At 38.5% G+C, this 19,909-nt stretch overlaps 1 protein-coding gene across 2 annotated transcripts in view; it reads left to right on the top strand.

The window, feature by feature from the left end:
• The window catches only part of MET (MET proto-oncogene, receptor tyrosine kinase), a 115,811-nt gene that overhangs the window by 57,841 nt on the left and 38,061 nt on the right, over nucleotides 1-19,909 (top strand). For both annotated transcript variants that reach the window (XM_040260887.1, XM_040260885.1), the window contains exons 3-6: nucleotides 3,380-3,571; nucleotides 11,915-12,049; nucleotides 13,362-13,535; nucleotides 18,332-18,492. In XM_040260887.1, coding sequence (XP_040116821.1) covers nucleotides 3,380-3,571; nucleotides 11,915-12,049; nucleotides 13,362-13,535; nucleotides 18,332-18,492 — 662 coding nt within the window. The remainder of the gene's footprint in view (nucleotides 1-3,379; nucleotides 3,572-11,914; nucleotides 12,050-13,361; nucleotides 13,536-18,331; nucleotides 18,493-19,909) is intronic.

Below are 19,909 nucleotides of genomic sequence, written 5' to 3'. Positions count from 1 at the left end.
GTCAGGATAGTCGGAGTCAGTCTCTCCATTTGTCTCTTGTAAACTCTTAAACTACCCCCATTCCTGAAAAAAAAAAAATAGCTTTAGTAATTTGGTTTGTATCTTCACACTCATTCCCCATCTACCCATAATTGATTCACTTACTTGTTCATTCATTCAATTAATATTTATGAAACATCTACTGTGTGTGACATTTCATCTACTACTAACAATACAGTAGTAAACAGGCAGAGTCTCTGATCATAAGAACTCGGCAAATCTCACATCACTCATATTCTCACAAAAACAAATGGTGGTTGCAGCCATAAGTGCCATTTCATATAGGTAAATGGTATTATGGCAGTCTATCGTAGAAGCATTTGACCTCGATATTGAGATCAGGGTAGACATTTTGAAGAATTGATGACAAACTGAGATCTGAAGGAGGTATAGGAGTTACCAAGGTTAATGGAGGTGGAGGGAGCAGAAGGAACAGCATGTTCAGAGACTCTGTAGGAGGACATTTGGCTTATTTGGAGAACTGAAGGCCAGCTCACTGGAGCATAGGGAGCAAGGAAGAAAACAATGCAGGCTGAGTCTGGAGAATTTGAACAGGGGCTGGATGAGGCAAGAGCCAACCAGGCATGTTAAAAATATTGTCCTTGATCCTAAGAACACTGGGGAAATGTTAAGCATTTTAAGCAGAGTGACATGATGAGATATGTGGTTTAAAAAGAAAACCTGGCTGCAGTGTGGAGAATGGATATAGAAAGAGGTTGAATGAGATTGGATTGGTCAGGTCTAGTTAAGCCATTCTCATAGTCCAGGAAAGAAATGGGGGTACTTTGGATGAAGTTGCCATGGTGGAGATAAAGAAAACTGGAAGGACCCAGGAGATATTTAGAAAGTGGAATTGATGGGACTTGGCAGTAGATTGTTTATGGGGAGGAATCAGGGATGACACTTAAATTTCTAACTTGTGCACCTGGAGAAATGGTGGAGCCGTTTGCTGGGGTACATTGTATCGTGAGATCAGGCAAGGAGAATTGTTGTTTCTACTTTGGTCATGTTGAGCCTGAGGTCTCTGAGACATCTGAATGCCAGTTTCGTAGGCAGTTTGATAAATGTACAGTCAGCTCAGAGGAGCAGTGTAGCCTGGAGGCACAAATAAGAGTGTCAACTAAAAAGAATAAAACATATCCTGGGTAGAGAGTGTCAAGAGTGAGCAGAGGAGCAGCCCTAGGATGGAGCCTTGAGAAACCCTAACATTGATAGGCAAACATGGATGGTCCTGCAGAGGAGACAAATGCTACAGTTTGAGAAGTAGTAGAAGGGAAAGTAGTTTGTCAAGGCTGTATATTGTCACCCTGCTTATTTAACTTATATGCAGAGTATATCATGAGAAATGCTGGACTAGATGAAACACAAGCTGGTATCAAGATTGCCAGGAGAAATATCAATAACCTCAGATATGCTGATGACACCACCTTTATGGCAGAAAGCCAAGAAGAACTAAAGAGCCTCTTGATGAAAGTGAAAGAGGAGAGTGAAAAAGTTGGCTTAAACCTCAGTATTCAGAAAACTGAGATCGTGGCATCTGTTCCCACCACTTCATGGCAGATAGTTGGGAAACAATGGAAATAGTAAGAGACTTTATTTTGGGGGGCTCCAAAATCACTGCAGATGGTGACTGCAGCCATGAAATTAAGACTCTTGCTCCTTGGAAGAAAAGTTATGACCAACCTAGACAGCATATTAAAAAAAGCAGAGACATCACTTTGCCAACAAAGGTCCATCTAGTCAAAGCTATGGTTTTTCTAGTAGTTGTGTATGGATGTGAGATTTGGACTATAAAGAAAACTGAGTGCTGAAGAATTGATACTTTTGAACTGTGGTGTTGGAGAAGACTCTTGAGAGTCCCTTGGACTGCAAGGAGATCCAACCAGTCCATCCTAAAGGAGATCGGCCCTGAATATTCATTGGAAGGACTGATGTTGAAGCTGAAGCTCCAATACTTTGGCCACCTCATGCGAAGAGCTGATTCATTTGAAAAGACCCTGATGCTGGAAAAGATTGAAGGCAGGAAGAGAAGGGGACCACAGAGGATGAGGTGGTTGGATGGCATCACTGACTCAATGGATAGTTCCAGGAGTTGGTGATGGACAGGGAAGCCTGGCGTGCTGCAGTCCACAGAGTCGCAAAGAGTTGGACACGACTGAGTGACTGAACTGACTGAGAAGGGAAAGCAGGAGACTGAAGAGTCAAGAAGGGAGGGATCCAAGTGCTTGTCATATATTAGCGAACAGTATTCTTTAAATCCTTTCATTTGAAGTTAAAACTAAAAAATAAATTGCCATCTGATTGGGTGGTAATTGCTTTTTAGTTAGCTGGTTAATAAAGCATTTGATGTATAACTTTTGCATTTTTTGAGCCTTTCGCCATAGTGAGGACAATTTCTCTGTGTTCTCTGTGTACTGGGTTCTTTTATAAGAGATTTCTATAAACTAGCTCATTTAATCTTTACAGCAGCTCTGTAAGGTAGGTGTATTTCTGTAATTTTCTCAGTTTTACAAATGGAAGAACTGAGACAGAAGTAACATGAATTTCACAAACATACAGATAATTGCTGTATGATGCAGGCACCTGGGTCTGGGGTTGGCTCTCTGCTGCTTTCTCACGAGTTTTCTATAAATCGTCACTCCTCACCACCTTGCTGTACACAAATGCGCAAAGGCACACAGTTTAAAATATAGTGGCCCAGTGTGACTCCCACATTTACGATTATTCCAGTTGATAGCCACCTCATTGGACTTGCCTGCTGGAAGTGTTGGCTTTATGTCCAGGCCTGAGACATTCATAGTTTTGTTTTTCTCCTACCAGCGCCTGCTGAATTCCATTTTTGTGTACTTACATGTGGAACCGTGGTAAAAACTGTGATGATAAGATCTGATCCTAGTTTTAGAAAGTGAAAGTGCAAGTATTAGTCACTCCATCGTGTCTGACTGTTTGCGACCCCATGGACTGGAGCCCGCCAGGCTCCTCTGTCCATGGGATTCTCCAGGCAAGACTACTGGAGTGGATTGCCATTCCCTTTGCCAGGGGATCTTCCTGACCAGAGATCAAGCCCAGGGTCTCCTGCACTGCAGGCAGATGCTTTACCATCTGAGCCTCCAGGGGAGCCCTAGTTTTAGCATCTGTGTGTATACAGTGGCACTTACTGATACTGAAGTCGTTTAGGTCACTGGAACTGTTTCTGCCTATCTGGGGCTATATGTCCATTTTCAGATTGTCTGTTATCCTTGCCATTCCCTCTAACCTCTGAAAAGACAGACCAGGAAGTTTCTTAACAGCTTGCTCGCATCTGGACTCACATTAATTCTATGACCGTATTTTATTCCAGACACTTCTGAGAAATTCATCAGGATGTGAAGTGCGCAATGATGAATATCGAACGGAGTTTACCACAGCTTTGCCACGCGTTGACTTATTCATGGGCCAGTTCAACCAAGTCCTCTTAACATCTATATCCACCTTTATCAAAGGAGATCTCACCATCGCTAATCTCGGGACGTCAGAAGGTCGATTCATGCAGGTACGTGCTTTCTGAGAGTGGCTGTGTCTGTTTTATCCAGTGTCATACAATTAATTTGCTTCTCTTTTTACAGTAAAGTGTTGGCAAATACTGTAAAGCGAAAATCACAGTGGAAGCTAGAGACACAGACTGAAAGAAAAACAATGAAGCCTAGTCCCTTTCTTGAAGTGTATGGCCTTTTTTTGTTAAATTCTTAAAGCTTTCAGTTTAAATGTGGTTGCTTTAATTTTCTTGCCTGGAACAGTTTGAGGTTTCTTTTTTCCATTCATGATTTAAATCACATGATTGGAAAATAAAATGAAACAATTAAAGCACTTCCAGGCGATGTTTTCCTATTTCAGGGGAAGCTACGGATCAAAGGAGAGCTATTGTGTGAACTGTGCGTCTCCATGAGAAGAAACATTCACATCATTGAGAAATATTGGCAGGCATTAGGAAGGGACGTTATCATCAGAATCCCATTGTAACTCCAGCTCTTCTGATTCTGCAAAATGATGGGGTCAGACACAAAGAAGTGCAAACACTGGGGGAAAAAGGATCCAGATTTTGTTAAGAAATGCTTTTAATGGATAGCAACAGTATTCCCATACAATAAAAGTTCACATTTCAGAGTTGCAATTATCGTGTCTCCTAGATACAAAAACCCTAGCACTTTGCAGAAATTAAGATGCTCTCATGTTGGGTCTGTTTTACTGTTTTAATAGTTATTGGTAGTGCTTTCAACATGAGTTCATTAGTAGATTCTTGGTTAATGCACAATGATGATGGTATCTATGGAAATGTTGACTTTCCACAAAGACTAGAAATTTCTTTAAAAGGGAGATATTTATTTCGTGATCATCTGACATAATTAACATCCTGGTCAGGAAATGACTTTCAGTAAAGCAATTGAGGATGATGATGTTTTCCTATGACTTGCTCATTTGTACATTCTCTATCTGTATTCTTTAACAAAACATATTTTTTAAAACTACCACTGTCTTTATAACAGTCTGGATATGCATCAAATGTTCTAATTGTACTAGTGGGCCTGGTGGAATTTTTGCAAAATCATAAAACGTGTAAATAAAACCTTCCCACTTCACAACGAATCATATAGCTCTAAATAATTCCACACTTGATCTCCCCTCCTCCCACTGCTTCACAATTAACTATGCTTTTTCTTCCTTGCTCCCTCTCTCCCAGTCCAGTGTTCCTGTTTACCCACTTCAAACCATTTAATTCTGTCCTCAAAATGTTAAGGAGAGATGCCCAGCCCCATCCCACATAGACAAGCACTCCACCAAATTTGAAATATGGTCATATCTACTGTCCTTGTAAAATGTGTGTTGTTATGTGTTTATATGTGTTTTTAGTTGATATTTATATTATTCTAGAGAATTCCAAGAAAAATCTGAAGGAGAATGACTGAAACTAGCGTTTATTGAATTCTCACTGGCTTCCCTATGTTCATTTGCCTCCTTTTATCTTTTTTCTGCTTTCGTTTTCTTATGTTGTGTATTACCTCACCAATCCAGTTGCATATTAATAAGCTTTCTACAGTCTCTTTAGGTCTGACACTTTTTCACATCATAAAGTTCCTGGCCTATTTCCAGATTCTAAAGTTCTAATAAAATTCCATTTTTGTATAGATTGCTTTAATAACTGAGTAAATTCTGCTGTGTGACAGATTTCACCAAGTGGCATGTTATATATATCAGTTTCATTAGAATAGAATTGCTGTAACAAATGTTTTATTCTTATCTCCCAGCTTTTTCATCAAAGAAGCTATAATATACCTGTGCATCCATAACACCAAAGATGAAAATAAGTACTTAAATGAATACTTTTCTTATGAAAAGCACTGATATCCTTGATTTTTTAAAACCAAAGATGAAAATAAGTATTTAAATAAATACTTTTCTTATGAAAAGCACTGATATCCTTGATTTTTTGAAACCAGGTAACTCTCAATTCATTCCTTATATATCAGGAACATACTAACTATGTTTTACTAGGCAAATAAGTGAGGCAAAGGAAGCTGTGACAGAGAACCTTCCTCTCAAGAACTAAATTTTTAGTAGGAAAAATAGAAACATGTACCTGAGACCTAGAGAAAACAAAGACATAAAAAACACAAGGCTATTGAGACTCACTGAGAGAGGATCTGTTTCTCTGCCTAAGAGAATTCCATTTGGTAAAATTTTATGTAAATAATCCTAAACCATTTAAAGGATCAAAGAATCACCATCACTAAAATCCAGTTTGTTTACAGCAAATAATGTTGGAGATGGAGTCAGGAGTACAGCAAAAACTTGGGGACCATCCAGCCTAATCTATCCAAGCAGTGACTTAACTTCTGTAAATGTTTTGACTGCACTGAAGTGCTGAATCTGTGGCCAAGCCTAAGTTTCTACAACCCATGTTTCAATAATACTATGAAGTTTCTGTTACAAAATAGAAGGGACATAATTTTTTTCCCCAAAGACAGCTGCCATACATGAAAAGGAACAGAAGAATGATTTTACTTCCTTCCTACCCTGAAGCCTAAAGGCAAAGTTGCTTTGCAAATGTTTTCTCCCAAGAGTTTGCAGCTGTTTCTGCCTTTCCTATTGTGCTTATGTTCAGCTCTGGCTGGGAATACAAGCTTCAGCTCCAGCTGTTGGGTGCAAAGTGAATCAGGTATTTCACAGTGGTTATTTGATTAGCAAGACTTATATTGTTTAGCTAACAATATTATGTGTATGGAAGAGAAGACATTTTTGACATGTTTCTAACATTTAAGCATGTAACTTATCTCATACAGGTGCAGCTATGTCTAAATATACTAATGTGTACATATATTCAAGTCTATCTGTAGAGCCATGTCAATGCAGATCTAGATTTCAAAAACAGTTTTTATTTGTGTGATTGCTCTCTTGGAATGCTTTGAAGTAAAATAATATGATAAACACTGTTGGAGATAGTGTAAGTAAACAGTAAGAGCAGGGCTTCTTACAAGTTGTGGAGGGGGTGGGGATGTAGAAAAGAACAAGGCTGGAGAACATGAGCACAGAGTGCAGGGCTACGTGGGAGAGGGAAGCGGGATACTCATGAAGATCACAGGACTAATCACAGGGATTGCCCACATCTCCCCTTCTGAGCTCCTCGTCTAATCTACATCCAAAAACAATGCTTGCTTGATTTTTTTTTACAGCACTTATATAAGGCCTTTAATCTCTAGATGCAAGCATTGCTATTAAAATATTTGTGCATGACTGTCAGGCCAGGGAGAGTGAGTGGATGAGGATGGGGTGGGGGTGGGGACACACTTTCCAGACTTTTTGCAAGTTCATCTCCACATTCACTGGCTTGTCTACCTACAGTGGCCGCTGCCTGAGTGCTGTCATAGATGTCATTCGATTCTTTGGTATCATCCTTCTCTTTCCCCATCCCCCTTTCTGTGATGCTGTTACCACCCATAAGCTCTTTTCTCTTAACTGGACTGGTTGGTCTTAAGCAAGAAAGTTCAAGAGGTAGGGATCACCTAAAAAGACATCCTTAGCTCATGGTCATTACTTACAACCATTACCTAAAGGATTATGTTAGTAATCAGTGAACCTGAGAGTAATCACTCACTTCCAGTAAGAAGAATCAATTTATTTATTGACCCCCTGTCTCCAAATTCCTTTGGTTCCTGTGCCACCATCCTGGTATTTCAGTGCTTTGTGTTGAAGCCTGCAGCATGTTACATTTGGGATTACTGCTATTTTAGACTATGTAGACACAGATCATCAACTCATCAGTGCTGCAGGGACACAGCCAAACGAAGTTTGAATTTCCACATTCTCTTCAGAGATTGCTGACTTACCTATCTCCTTTATAAAGTGATCAAATAAAAATATCATCTGCCTTTTTTTTTAAGGCATACATCATTAATTTAGTTACGTCTATAAAGAACAGTAATTTTGGTATATTTCTTTAGAAGAAAATATGTTTCATGGATTCTGAGATTTCTTCTGTGAGGAAAAAACATCTATTGTAAATAATAATTACAGACTTATGTCCATACCAAAAAATTAAGCCCAGTTCATATATAGTTTCCTAAAATGAATTAATGCATGATCTTGAAATATATACATCTTATAAATTGTTATAGCATAGAAATTTAAAATATCATAAGTATTTGAAACATTGAAAAATGCTACCTTTTGGGTTTTTTTTTTTTTTGTTAGCAGGGAATAACTGGAATTTCTTATTCAGGTGCTTACTTGAAAGAAATGGAGAGGCATTTTAAAATGAAATATATTTATCAGTAGCCTCTTTGAAATTCAGACAGATATACTCTGTGTATAGATTGACTAATCCTATAGTCATTATATTTAAAATATTGATTTCAAAGTTTTGGATTTTTAAAATTGTTACAAAGTTACTAGCTTATATGTTTCTTAGATGCTTGAATTTTTTTTACAGAGGTCTCAATTTGGTATTGACTCATTTTGACTCACTTTGACTCATTTCAAAAAGTTGAGACACACACATTGATATAATCATAAAGAAAATTGCTACTTGTACATATCCTGGCCTTTGTAGTGTCAGGTTGGTATAGAAACACTTGTGCCCATTTACCAAAAAGAGTGACAGAACAAAGCAAAGTTTCATTTAATTCAGCTTTTACCGCCTGGTACTTTGTCTTACTATTTCTAATTTTAAGTTGTCAGCACCAATCAGCGATCTCCACTTCGTATGTTTCAATTTTTTAGAATGCTCGATGTTTACCTTGGTTGAAACAAAGCTCTTCGTATCTGATTCCTTTCTAGACAAATATCAATTTCTTTCACATACTTAAGATATAAACCTATTGCTGGTGTCTTAGTCAGTTTGGGCTGCTGTAACAAATTAGCATACTAGGTGGCTCTAAAAAACAAACATTTATTTATCAGAATTCTGTAGGCTGGGAATTCCAGGATCAAGATGCCAGCAGATGTGGTGTCTAGTGAGAGTCTGCTTCCTGGTCCACAGATTGCCATCTTTTTGCTGTGTACTCACATGGTGGAAAGAGGACAAGAGAACTCTGTGGGATCCCATTTATAGGGCATTAATTGTCAACACAGTAGAAACTCAAAATATAATTGCTAGTCTCTATTTCTTACTAATTGTTCTAAGACTGCCAGGTGATTTATCATAAGAATTAAATTTAAATGGTGGATTTTGTTCTGTCCTTAGAAATATCTCCATGACAACCAAAAGGAACTCCTTATTTCTTGCAAACATTGCTTCAGGAGTATTTTGAGAGTTAAAGTGGTTACTCAATTACTTAGAATTTTGGCAAGAAGAGAAAGTGAGGAGTTAATGATAGAAACACATTCTTGGCATTTTATAGCAATAGGTGTCCTTCCAGAGAAAGGGCTAATGATCAGCTGAAAAGGTATTTGCATCTCTGACATGACCTCTGCTCGAAACTCCCGGCAGTCATCTCACTTTTCCCCAGCCTTCCTGTCTTCTCTGTTTCATCTCATTTTTTATACCAAGCCACACTCATCCTAGTTCATGATCAAAAGTTGAACTTGTCGCCTGTACTAATAACATTTCCTCTGTGCTATCAGAAACTATTTAGATGTGGAGCCTTTCTCTTTAGGCACACTTAACTTGTACAGCCAAGATGACTGAAACAAGGAGTATTTGGCAAGGCAAATATATTGTGAAATTTGTTTTAATGCTTTGACTCACAAGTGGCTCTTGGGAGCTCAGAGTTGAAGTTTTTTATTGGTGTTTACTCTGGTGCTCCAAGAGTATATTTGAGTGTTTAAGAAGAGGTCAAGCAAACAGTTTCTGACATGAGAGAAAGTTCCTTGGAAACCTGACTTTTTCTAGCTAAAATTCTCTATCATATTTTCTTTATGGAAAATAATAGTACCTACCCTGTAGGTTATTGTGAAGACTAAACAAAATACCTATTTAAAGCACTGAACACAATGCCTGGCTCAGTTACCATCATATATGGTGTTCTCCAGATAAAGAGTCCTAACAGGTAATGAACCAAATCAATATATCCAAGTTCCAGAGGTGCAAAGAGCATCTTTGTGAAAAGAGAAATATTAATTCTTTCTGGGAAGTGGGTATTTGAATGGACTTCAGATATTTGATAAAGTCAAGGGTAAGTGTTAGTCGCTGAGTCGTTTCTGACTCTTTGGGACTCCATGGACTGTAGCCTGCCAGGCTCCTCTGTTCGTGGATTTTTCCAGGCAAGAATACTGGAGTGGAAAACCATTCCCTTCTCCAGGAGATCTTCTCAACCCAGGAATCAAACCCAGATCTCCTGTACTACAGGTGGATTCTTTACCATCTGAGCCACCAGGGAAAGCCAAAGTCAAAGATGATGACTTATTAAATTAAAAAGAGATTGCTTATTATAGATATGGTGAATCATATTAAAGAGATCAAAAAGATAGGAGAAAAAAAGTAGGAGTTCATTGTTATGTAGGAGGTCTGAATAGAATATAATAGAATAAGAGAAACAGACACAAAATTCAAATATCTATAGGAAGGTTCAGAAGGATGAATAATCTCCAGTGAAGTAGAAAGCACAGAATGAGGAGAAGAGAACAGAATCAGGTTATTAAAAGAGGCTGATATGTTGTTTTGGTTTTTACTTGTGAGAAAAGGAATTTTTTTTCCCTTTGCAGTTTGAAGTGATTGACAACAATCAGAGAAATATTTTTTAAAATGGGAGCAGGGGAGCATGAGGGGTAGGAAAAACAAGAGGTGATGAGCACCAGAAGTAAGTCAAAATAGAAAAAATCGGTTAACGCAAATAATTTGATGTAGAAGCTTTAGATGTCTGGTGTTCTGATATTCTGCTTGAAACCAGCACCAGTGGGAGGTAGCACTGGTAATTGATTTTTTTTTTTGCATTCCCTACAAAAGTCACAAATAACTATTTGGCCCTAAATCTAGAAATAACAGTAGTTTCCTTTCTTTCCCATTCCAACCAAATGACCTTCGGTCTATCTATCACTTAATTTCTGTGCAAATGTAGCCACCCTGCTTAATGGAGTTGTTTTGAATGTGTTGAGTGTTTGGTATAGAGCAAATGTTTGAAAAAAAAAAGTCATGATGTTTAACTTTTACAGCCCTGTGTGAACTTGGTTCATTTCTCTATCAACAATCCATTCTGTGGGAGCAAATTAGGGATTTGGGGAATCTTCCCAAATTGTTTCAGAGTAAATAGCTCCTTTATTGTGCTGAAGGAAAAATATAGTACTGGTTCCCCAGAACATTTTTTATGTTGTGTGCTTGTTAGAGTACTAAGTAGTTCATTCCCATTTTATGGATAAGAAAGCTGAGGTAGAAGTGGTTTATTATTTAATCTCAATCTCACAGATGCCCACATTTGTCCCATGATTCAAACATGGCAAACAAATGCCCTTTCAGTGAAATGTAAAAGGGTATTTGGGTGTCAAGCAATTTCATAAAGTTAGTTTCAAGCCCAGAGCTATGCTCAGCATTGTGCACCTTCCTGTAGATAGAATGTTATGGCCTATTTAAGAATGAGAGTGCGTCTAAGCTCTCCTGTAGTCTGAGTGTTCACCTTCTTCTGATCTTATACCTGGACTTCATTATTACTGGTTTCTAGCGACTAGACTGATGGAAATTTTATAGCTGAGAACCATCCCAAATTAGAAATACCTGACAGCAAGAATGACACCACTCATCAAATCTCCTTTCCAAGACATTGTTATAACCATCAGGCCTTATTATAAAACCAGGCCAAGAAGGAGAACCTCATTTATAATCAAAATAGTAATGTACGATGGGACAATGGTTTATAAGAAATGACAGCACATCATTTCAAAGTTAGCAGAGGGCCTATTTCGACCTCAAAAGATCTATAAATATGGCTAAAGGGTAGCAAAGCTGGAACCAGTTCCAGGTCTCCAGACTCCGTGTTCACTACACTTTCCTGTACGTCAAGGGAAGCTGCCCGGTGGGAGGGTCAGGAGGATAGATTTAAAAATAATCCAGAATCCTTGTAGCATAAGTGAGGTCTTCTGGGGTGAGTTTTGGCTCCTCTGGTTCCCAGTACAATAGTGAGCATGTGTCTGCATGTGCTGACTGATTGGCTGGAAGATCTCCTTTCCTAGAAATCTTTAAAAGATCATAGGCAAAACTCTGTCTTGGGGGTTCAAATGAATTGTCTTCAAGGCAGGAGATTAGAAGACGTATTGATTTACAGTGCATTAAACTGTTGGGCATATCGTTCAGACATCCATGAGCTCATCTGATCTGGTATTACCATTATCATCCATGTTCTCCCCTGATAGTATATTTAAACTGAGCTTGTTGGACTGTTGGACTAAGAGTGCTTCCTGGTTTGTTTCTCAGGTTGTGGTTTCTCGATCAGGATCATTAACTCCTCACGTGAATTTTCGCTTGGATTCCCACCCTGTGTCTCCAGAAGTGATTGTGGAGCACCCGCTAAACCAGAACGGCTATGCACTGGTTGTCACTGGGAAGAAGGTGAGCCCTGTTCCATAGGAAGGTTCCATCAGTGTGGTTCCTCCTGAGTGGACATTTACAGCCATTGTCACCCGGTCCTTTTTAACCTCTCCCTTCATCTGGATTTACCCCTCTTCTATGAAGCTCTTTCCTGAGTATTCCAGACATCTCCTAAAATCAAGTTAAATTTTTACTTGGGGCAAATTGGACCTATGGGAGGTCATCTTCATGAGGTAAACTTCTCCTTTTGTCCTATATTTCTCAATGAGAATAACAAACACACAAAATGAGAATTACAGTCCTAAGGGCAGAACTCTAGTGCAGGCAGATAACTCCTGAAGTGTACGTTGGAAGAGATTATGCTGGCCAGTAATCCCTTTTCCCTGAGAGGAGGTGCATTTTGGTGCCAAAATGATATGTAACCTTACTTAGAATTTCCCAGAGGTTCAAGTGTGTTTTCCAGCAGCTTAAATTATACTCTCTTGTTATTTTAAAATCATCTCAGCAGGGGAGGGATAAATTGGGAGATGGGGTCTGACATATATACACTACTATGTATAAAATGGGCTTCCCTGGTGGCTCAGAGGTTAAAGCGCCTATCTCCAGTGTGGGAGACCCAGGTTCAATCCCTGGGTGGGGAAGATCCCCTGGAGAAGGAAATGGTAACCCACTCCAGTATTCTTGCCTGGGAAATCCCATGGACCGAGGAACCTGGTGGGCTACAGTCCATGGGGTCACAGAGAGTTAGACAGGCCTTAGCAACTAAACCAAGAAGGAAATGGCAACCTACTCCAGTGTTCTTGCCTGGAGAATCCCAGAGACGGGGGAGCCTGGTAGGCTACAGTCCATGGGGTCGCAAAATAAGGACCTGTTGTATAACACAGGGAATTCTACTCAACAATCTGTAATGACCTGTATGGGAAAAATATTTAAAAAGAGTGGATATATGTGTATGTATAACTGATTCACTTTGTTGTATAGCAGAAACTAATACAATACTGTAAATCAACTATACTCCAATAAAAAATTTTTTGAAAAGTAAAATCATCTCAAACTTTCCCCACTAAATAGAACCTCTAACATTGTGTGATAATGCTTGTGTTCACTGGACAGTAATAGTTACTTTTATCACATATGTGCCAAAAGTGGAGGGAAGGAAAAATTTTTTTTAATTTAATCACATTAGCATTATTACATGATGTGCACACATAAGTGGCATCTCTGTTAGACTCTGTAAAATTATACTTATATGTATCTTTGATGTATTTAGTTTTTATTTAACAAGCAAACAAAACCCTCCTCTGGAAGCTCTTTCCATCACTTGTCTTCACAGATCACCAAGATCCCGCTGAATGGCCTAGGCTGTGAACATTTCCAGTCCTGCAGTCAGTGCCTCTCTGCCCCTCCCTTTGTGCAGTGTGGCTGGTGCCATGATAAATGTGTGCGATTGGAGGAATGCCCCAGTGGAAGGTGGACTCAAGAGACCTGTCTGCCAACAATCTACAAGGTAGGAGTCTCTGTCAACTGTCGTATGTGTTTTGTTTTGGAGAGCATAAATCCCATGGATTAAAAAATTCAAAAATCAAACTATTCATTTTCTGTGAAGCATCAGCCCAAGCACCACCTCTCTCCCTCCAGGTTCTCCCTTTAGGGTGTCTTTGGGCACAAGCCCCTGGACCCTGCACTGGAAGTGCTTGCTTCACACTCTCCTTGAGCAGTTGCTCTCCCTTAGCAGATATGTGATTAAAAGAGTAAAGTGGCTAGAGGGCAACACTGCTCCGCGTTTCCTCACACTGGGACCTGTTCCATTCTGACCTGCCCATTGGGATTGCTCACCAGCTACTTTATCTATCAGGTGCCCAGACATAAGACTCCATCATACATAGGGATCTAGTCATCATTACACAGAACCCTAACCTGGACCGTGCAAGCTAGAGGTCCACGACATGCTGGAGCAGGCAAACAGGGGGTTTTGTTCCTTCTAACGCATAGATGGTGGCTATCTCATCATTGATGAGAACAGAGGTTATTTCTCAGGGCAAGTTGGGAGGCAAGTAGATGGTGGACACATAGGTAGCTGTGCGCCTTCTCTCAAAGTTCATGGAAGAGCAGTAAAGACACAGCTGATAATCTCACTAACTTCTATACTCTGCAAGCCAATTCATTCTTTAATTCATTCCAGAAACATTTATTGAGTGCCTACCACACAGCTGGCTCTCTTCTAGACAATGGGGGGACACATTCCCAAACAAGACAAAAGTGCCTCCTGCTCTTAGAGAACTGAGCTTCTAGCAGTCGACTTCGGCCATGATATTGTAGACACACTCTCTTTCTGTTGCCTTGTTTGCTTAAGCATGTATTTGGCGCTCTGAAAATTTCCATGGCAATTTGTAAAAATTTCTTTCTTGATTCAAACACATTTTGCTTGAAGCTACTAACCTGGTAAGCTACTAACCTCAGTGTGTGTTTTCTCTGCCTGCATGTGGAACAGTTGGACTTTGGTAATAATAAATGATGCATGTGGAAAAATCAAGTTAAAGATCTTGGTTGGTCGCCTGGTTCAAGCCCAAGTAAACAGAGTGTGCAAGTTAGAACAGGATCTGCCCCCAAGCACATGGCTGTTTTCATTTAGCTACGGTTTGGGCAAAGATTTGTACTGGGTGACTGGGTTTTAAACCAAATCATTTTTTGTTAGGTGTGACACAATTATTAAGCCTCAGTTTGATCAGCTAGAGAATAAACAAGATATTACAACAAATTTAAATCTGTAGTGTTTATGCATTTTTTGTTTGTGTGTTTAATACACTTTTAAAACCACATGCAGTTTTATACTTTTAAAAACACGTAGCTTTGGCAGTTTGAGACACCAGGAATCTGAATGCAGCTATTCCATGAAAGGTATGGGGTGTGTGTGTGTGTGTGTGTGTGTGCACGTATGCATGTGCAATTAAATCACAACAATTTCATTTCAAAAACAACCAACCTGCTGTTTTAAATAAAGAGTAGGTTGAGAACCTGTACAAATGAAACATCTAATTTTGACCAGTTTACCACCTTTTGTTATTAATATTAATGAAAGCTACATTAAAATGGTTAAAACCAGTAAATATTTTAGAATTTTCTGGAACCAGACTCTCTCATAATGTTTGAATCTCCCCTCCTCCACCTTCCCTAACTCCAGCACTCTAACTGGAAATTTTTAAAAGGTTGGGTTGTATCACGCACAATTCACTGAGGCTTGGGCTGTACAGTTAGAAAGAAAGTAGTGCAGCTGAGTCCATAAATCCCTTTTGGTTCATAGTTGTTAGGAAGATTTCATGCTGCACTAGAGCATGACATTTAGCATTCTTACTGCAAAGAATAAGACAGATTATTCATCTTTTTCTTATCTGTCTTAAATGCTGCAGGCACAAAACCCAGCTAATGTGTAGAGTTTCACTTTCCTATAAATGTAAGTCAACCTGCTTTTCAAGGTACATGATGTTCAGTGGCTGAGATTCTCTGCAGTTCCACATATGAAATATTTCAGGAGTGCAGGCCCGTTATTTTGTTTCAAACATGTTATCTGATCTTGTACTTAAAGAGCAATGAAAAATGCTTCAGAAAAGAAAGAGCACTTTCCAATATATTCTGAATTTATTAGGATAAAATTGTCATATCTTGTAGGATTAGAGTTCAGTCCCGTGAGACAGTAAAACAGTTTATTAATTGATCAGAAGACTCAGATAAGTAGCAGCAGTGATATCTTATGAGGGACATGAGATATTTTATCTCTTTTCTACAGTACACTGCCACCAATATATTGGTGACATTTACTGAAGAGACAGATTTTAATTTTCCAAGGTTGTTGTTGTTATTTTAATTTTCTCATGTATTATACTGATGGGTTTTGAAAACATGACCGTTTAAATCATTTTCACCTGTTTAAGGACAATAGCTATTTTTGTGGCTATTTCTACCCTATCCAGATCCAGCCTCTGTGGCTTTATGCCGTACACTCATTTCCTTCTCACAGAGTTTCTCTACCCTCAGGATAACACAGTTTGCCAGCCCATTGTTGGTTCTGTCCCAGGGTGTGTAGTCCAAGATTGTGTCTTTCCTTTTCCCCCGGAAGAGTGAATGTTACCCCATAAGCTAAGGCAGAATAGCTCAGTTGCCTGCCTCTAATTTTCAGCCAGGAGAGCAAAGCTAAGAAAAGCTGGCCTTTCAAATCCTGATGATCTCACAGAGGTTTTATATTAATAGCACCCATGTCTGTTCAGTGTCTTTTCTGAAATCATCACACAATCCCTTTGTCTTATATAGAAAGTGATGATGAACCTAGAGTGACGGACTTCAGTTTTTACATAGAAAGGGGAGATCTAGGCAGTGGGATCAGGCCAACATCAGCCTTAGGCAGCTGTTTTCAGTGGGGAAGTCTCCTCATTAAAAGAGGAAATAACAGCTGTGTGACAGCCTCAGGCTGAAGAGAGCCCTGGAGGGTTAGATGTCTTTTTCTCTCCTACTGAATTTCTAACATAATAATAAACAGATTTTTTTTTTCTAGCAACTCTCATTGGCTAGACATGGACGAGGTAAATTTTCATGAAAGGCACAACTGTATAATGGATTTCATGGGTAAAGTAGCTATATAAAGGCATTAGGCTAAGACTTTTACAGGGGTTTGACAACAAGAGTATGACGTTGGTTTGCGATTATTTACTTGGGAGGGATGGTAACATTTGCAGATTTGAATTTTGCTAAAAGCTCTTCTAAAGTGTAGAAGAATCACTTTTACACTTTCACTAACTAGTCTTTAGCAAATACCCTTACTGATTTTTGAGTTGCCTGTATAGCAGTGCTATGTTTTCCCACCATTGTACTTTACAGCACAATTTACAATATGTCCCCCCAAAAGAGCATTTCCTTTCTCAATTGTCACAGAGCTGCTGAGGAGAAGCTTATTTTTAACATGGAAATTTGTTTTAATAGTTTTAGCCTAAAAATAGTTGTAGACTTCATAAGAGCCTAATGCTATCTTATATCACAGTTGCCAAATTTTTATTAATGAATTTGTTTTACTTTTAATACACCAAAGGTAAGCCTGCAATAATAAAAGGAACTTATTATTATTTAATACTGAGCCTGAAGTAAATAAGTCAATCCTAGAAATGAAATATACAATGATGCCAAAATAAATAATTAGAAACATTGCTATAATACAGATCACACTTGAGGCCCTCTCCAATTCTGTTTTTATCTATTTCTAACAGAATATGTTGACTATATTAAATGTTACATCATTTTTAGCTTGTTAACTAACCAGCTGGTACATATCAAATAGTGACTATATTTAAAGGAAAAAAATGGTAGTTAGTAATAAATGTGAATTAAGAATAAGTAATTAAGTATTAAGTAAAATAAGTTCAGTTATTCATTTATTGATGCCTGGCACATAGCAGATGATTTATAAATAAATAGTGAATGAATAGGGGTGTCCCTGGTGGCTCAGTGGTAAAGAATCTGGCCTGCAATGCAGGATACCTAGGTTCAATCCCTGGGTTGGGAAGATCCCCTGGAGGAGGGTATGGCAACCCACTCCAGTACTCTTGTCTAAGAATCCCACGGACAGAGGAGCCATGCAGGCTGCAATCCATAGGGTCGCACAGAGTCAGACACGACTAAAGTGGCTAAGCAGCAGTAGCCGCCGTGAATGAATGAATGGCATATATGTATTAAATATCATATACGTGACTGATATTCTGATAGCTGTTAAATGCAACTGTGAAAACACTGGGTACAGAAAGAAGTATTTTAACTGTGTGACTTTCTCCTCTGGGTGGGGAATACCATAGCAACAATATGCATGTAGCACATACCCAGCTGGTGCTCGGAACAAGGCATATATCGGTGCTCAGCTTCTAGGACCCATGAAGGAGTTTTGATCAGAGTTCAACCTAGAGGCCCAGATTATATAAGCATATAAAAGTATGGGTTATATAAAATGTAAAATTTGGGCCCAAAGTGTGTCTACTTCATCCCAAAAAGGACTTTCATCCCCACCTAGGCTGAATTTGCCATCTCTCCCATCTCTAAATCTTCTGAAAACAGCTTGTTTCATCAACCTGACAGATAGTTTTAATGTTTGTTCCAGATTCTCTGAGATTTGTGTCCCTTTTTCCTTCAGTGAAAATTCAGTTTTTTTAGATAATGGGAGAAGGGAAGGATTTCAGGTTCTTTGAGGGTACATATTTTGTCTGTTTTCCACACATGTGAAAGATGATAATGTACTCGCTTTTTTTAAGTTCTATATTGTCCTTATAGGTTTTTCCAACTAGTGCCCCCCTTGAAGGAGGGACAACACTGACTGTTTGTGGCTGGGACTTTGGATTCAAGAGGAATAATAAATTTGACTTGAAGAAAACCAGAGTTCTCCTTGGAAATGAGAGCTGCACCTTAACCTTAAGTGAGAGCACAACAAACATGTAAGGACCTAAAAACACTTGGCCAGGGTGTGGTTGGAAAACAGGTTTTAGTTTTGAATGAATACTTGTAAAACTTGCCCCAAAAGTCCATCTCTTGAGTTAAAAAATGTCTTGGTCCACCACTCCCCTTGTGGATTTATTTTGTTTTTAAAACTATTTACTCACCAGGATTAAGGAGGGAGAAAGTGACATTACTCAGATGAAGAAAAGAAAAATCTAGCATCTGGGAATTTTTCAACCATTTTTGTAACAACTCTTGAGAAATTGTCTGGGTAGATTTGAAAGAGTAGCACTGGTTGGGGTCGGTTCATCTAAAGTCTTCAATAGAGAGACTCTTTCCAGCAGTTTTTTCTATAAAAATCAGAGAAGAGCTCAATAGGGACCCTCTTTTCTAAATTCACTTTCTGAATCTCAGAAATGTAGTGAAGCAGCTGTATCATACGTTTGAGACTCATTGTTTTTGATGAGTTTATATTTAGCTGATCTTTATTGACACTGTAATGAAAAATTAAAATGTTAGTCACTCAGTCGTATCCGACTCTTTTCGACCCCATGGTCTGTCCATGGAATTCTGCAAGCAGGAATACCGGAATGGTTTGCCAGAAAAGAGTATATCTCATGTAGTCATTCCCAAATCTCAGGAAATAGCAATGTTATCCTTGTTTTACAAAGTGGTAACTGAAGTTCAGAAAAATAGATTAGTAGAGGTAATTCAGAGAGTAAGAGCTGAACAGGCCTTCAAACTCAGCTCTCTTGATCCGAGACCTGTGCCTGTTCTACTATATCCTACTTGTTACTTCTATAAGATCTGAATTCCATAATGAACCTCTGAGCCACTAGGGAAACCCATAATGAACAGAGAACCCAGACATTTTTAGTTATGTAGTAACAATAACCAAACATTTGAAGTTTTATAGTTTGACCTATTCTTTCAAGTGGTTATTTTATACCTAGTAGAATTCCTTCCAGGGTTATGCAAAGATCTAAATCTACTCATCTTATTTTACTGAGGCCAAAGCATCAATTAATGTCATACTTGTTTAGCTTAATGGCAAAAAAATTCATTCAAGAAATCCCCCTTGTAAGTTCTTGCTCATTGCTTATAAATTAGAGCCTATAAAAGTGAGACACAATTCATCCTCATTTTTAAAAGTTTCTTAATAAAGCAAATTATACTTTTTAGGATTATAATAAGATTATTAATTTAAAAATAATTTTGTGGAAAGCCTATCTTTATTTTATCATTATTGTTATTAAATAAATGTGTATAACCACAGAAATGCATCTTTTGACATACTTTGAAGAAGAGATTTCTGCTTAGTTGTAATCAGCCCATTGTTTCATATGCTGTCAAAATACCATTTTTATAAGTATGCCAAACATTATGCCTACAGTTGTATAGGATTAGACTGAGATT

The sequence above is a fragment of the Oryx dammah genome, unplaced genomic scaffold (assembly GCF_014754425.2).
Source record: "Oryx dammah isolate SB20612 unplaced genomic scaffold, SCBI_Odam_1.1 HiC_scaffold_18, whole genome shotgun sequence".
NCBI classification, from domain to species: Eukaryota; Metazoa; Chordata; class Mammalia; order Artiodactyla; family Bovidae; genus Oryx; species Oryx dammah.
Note: the sequence above shows the minus strand (reverse complement) of the source record. Positions and strands in the feature narration are given on the sequence as shown.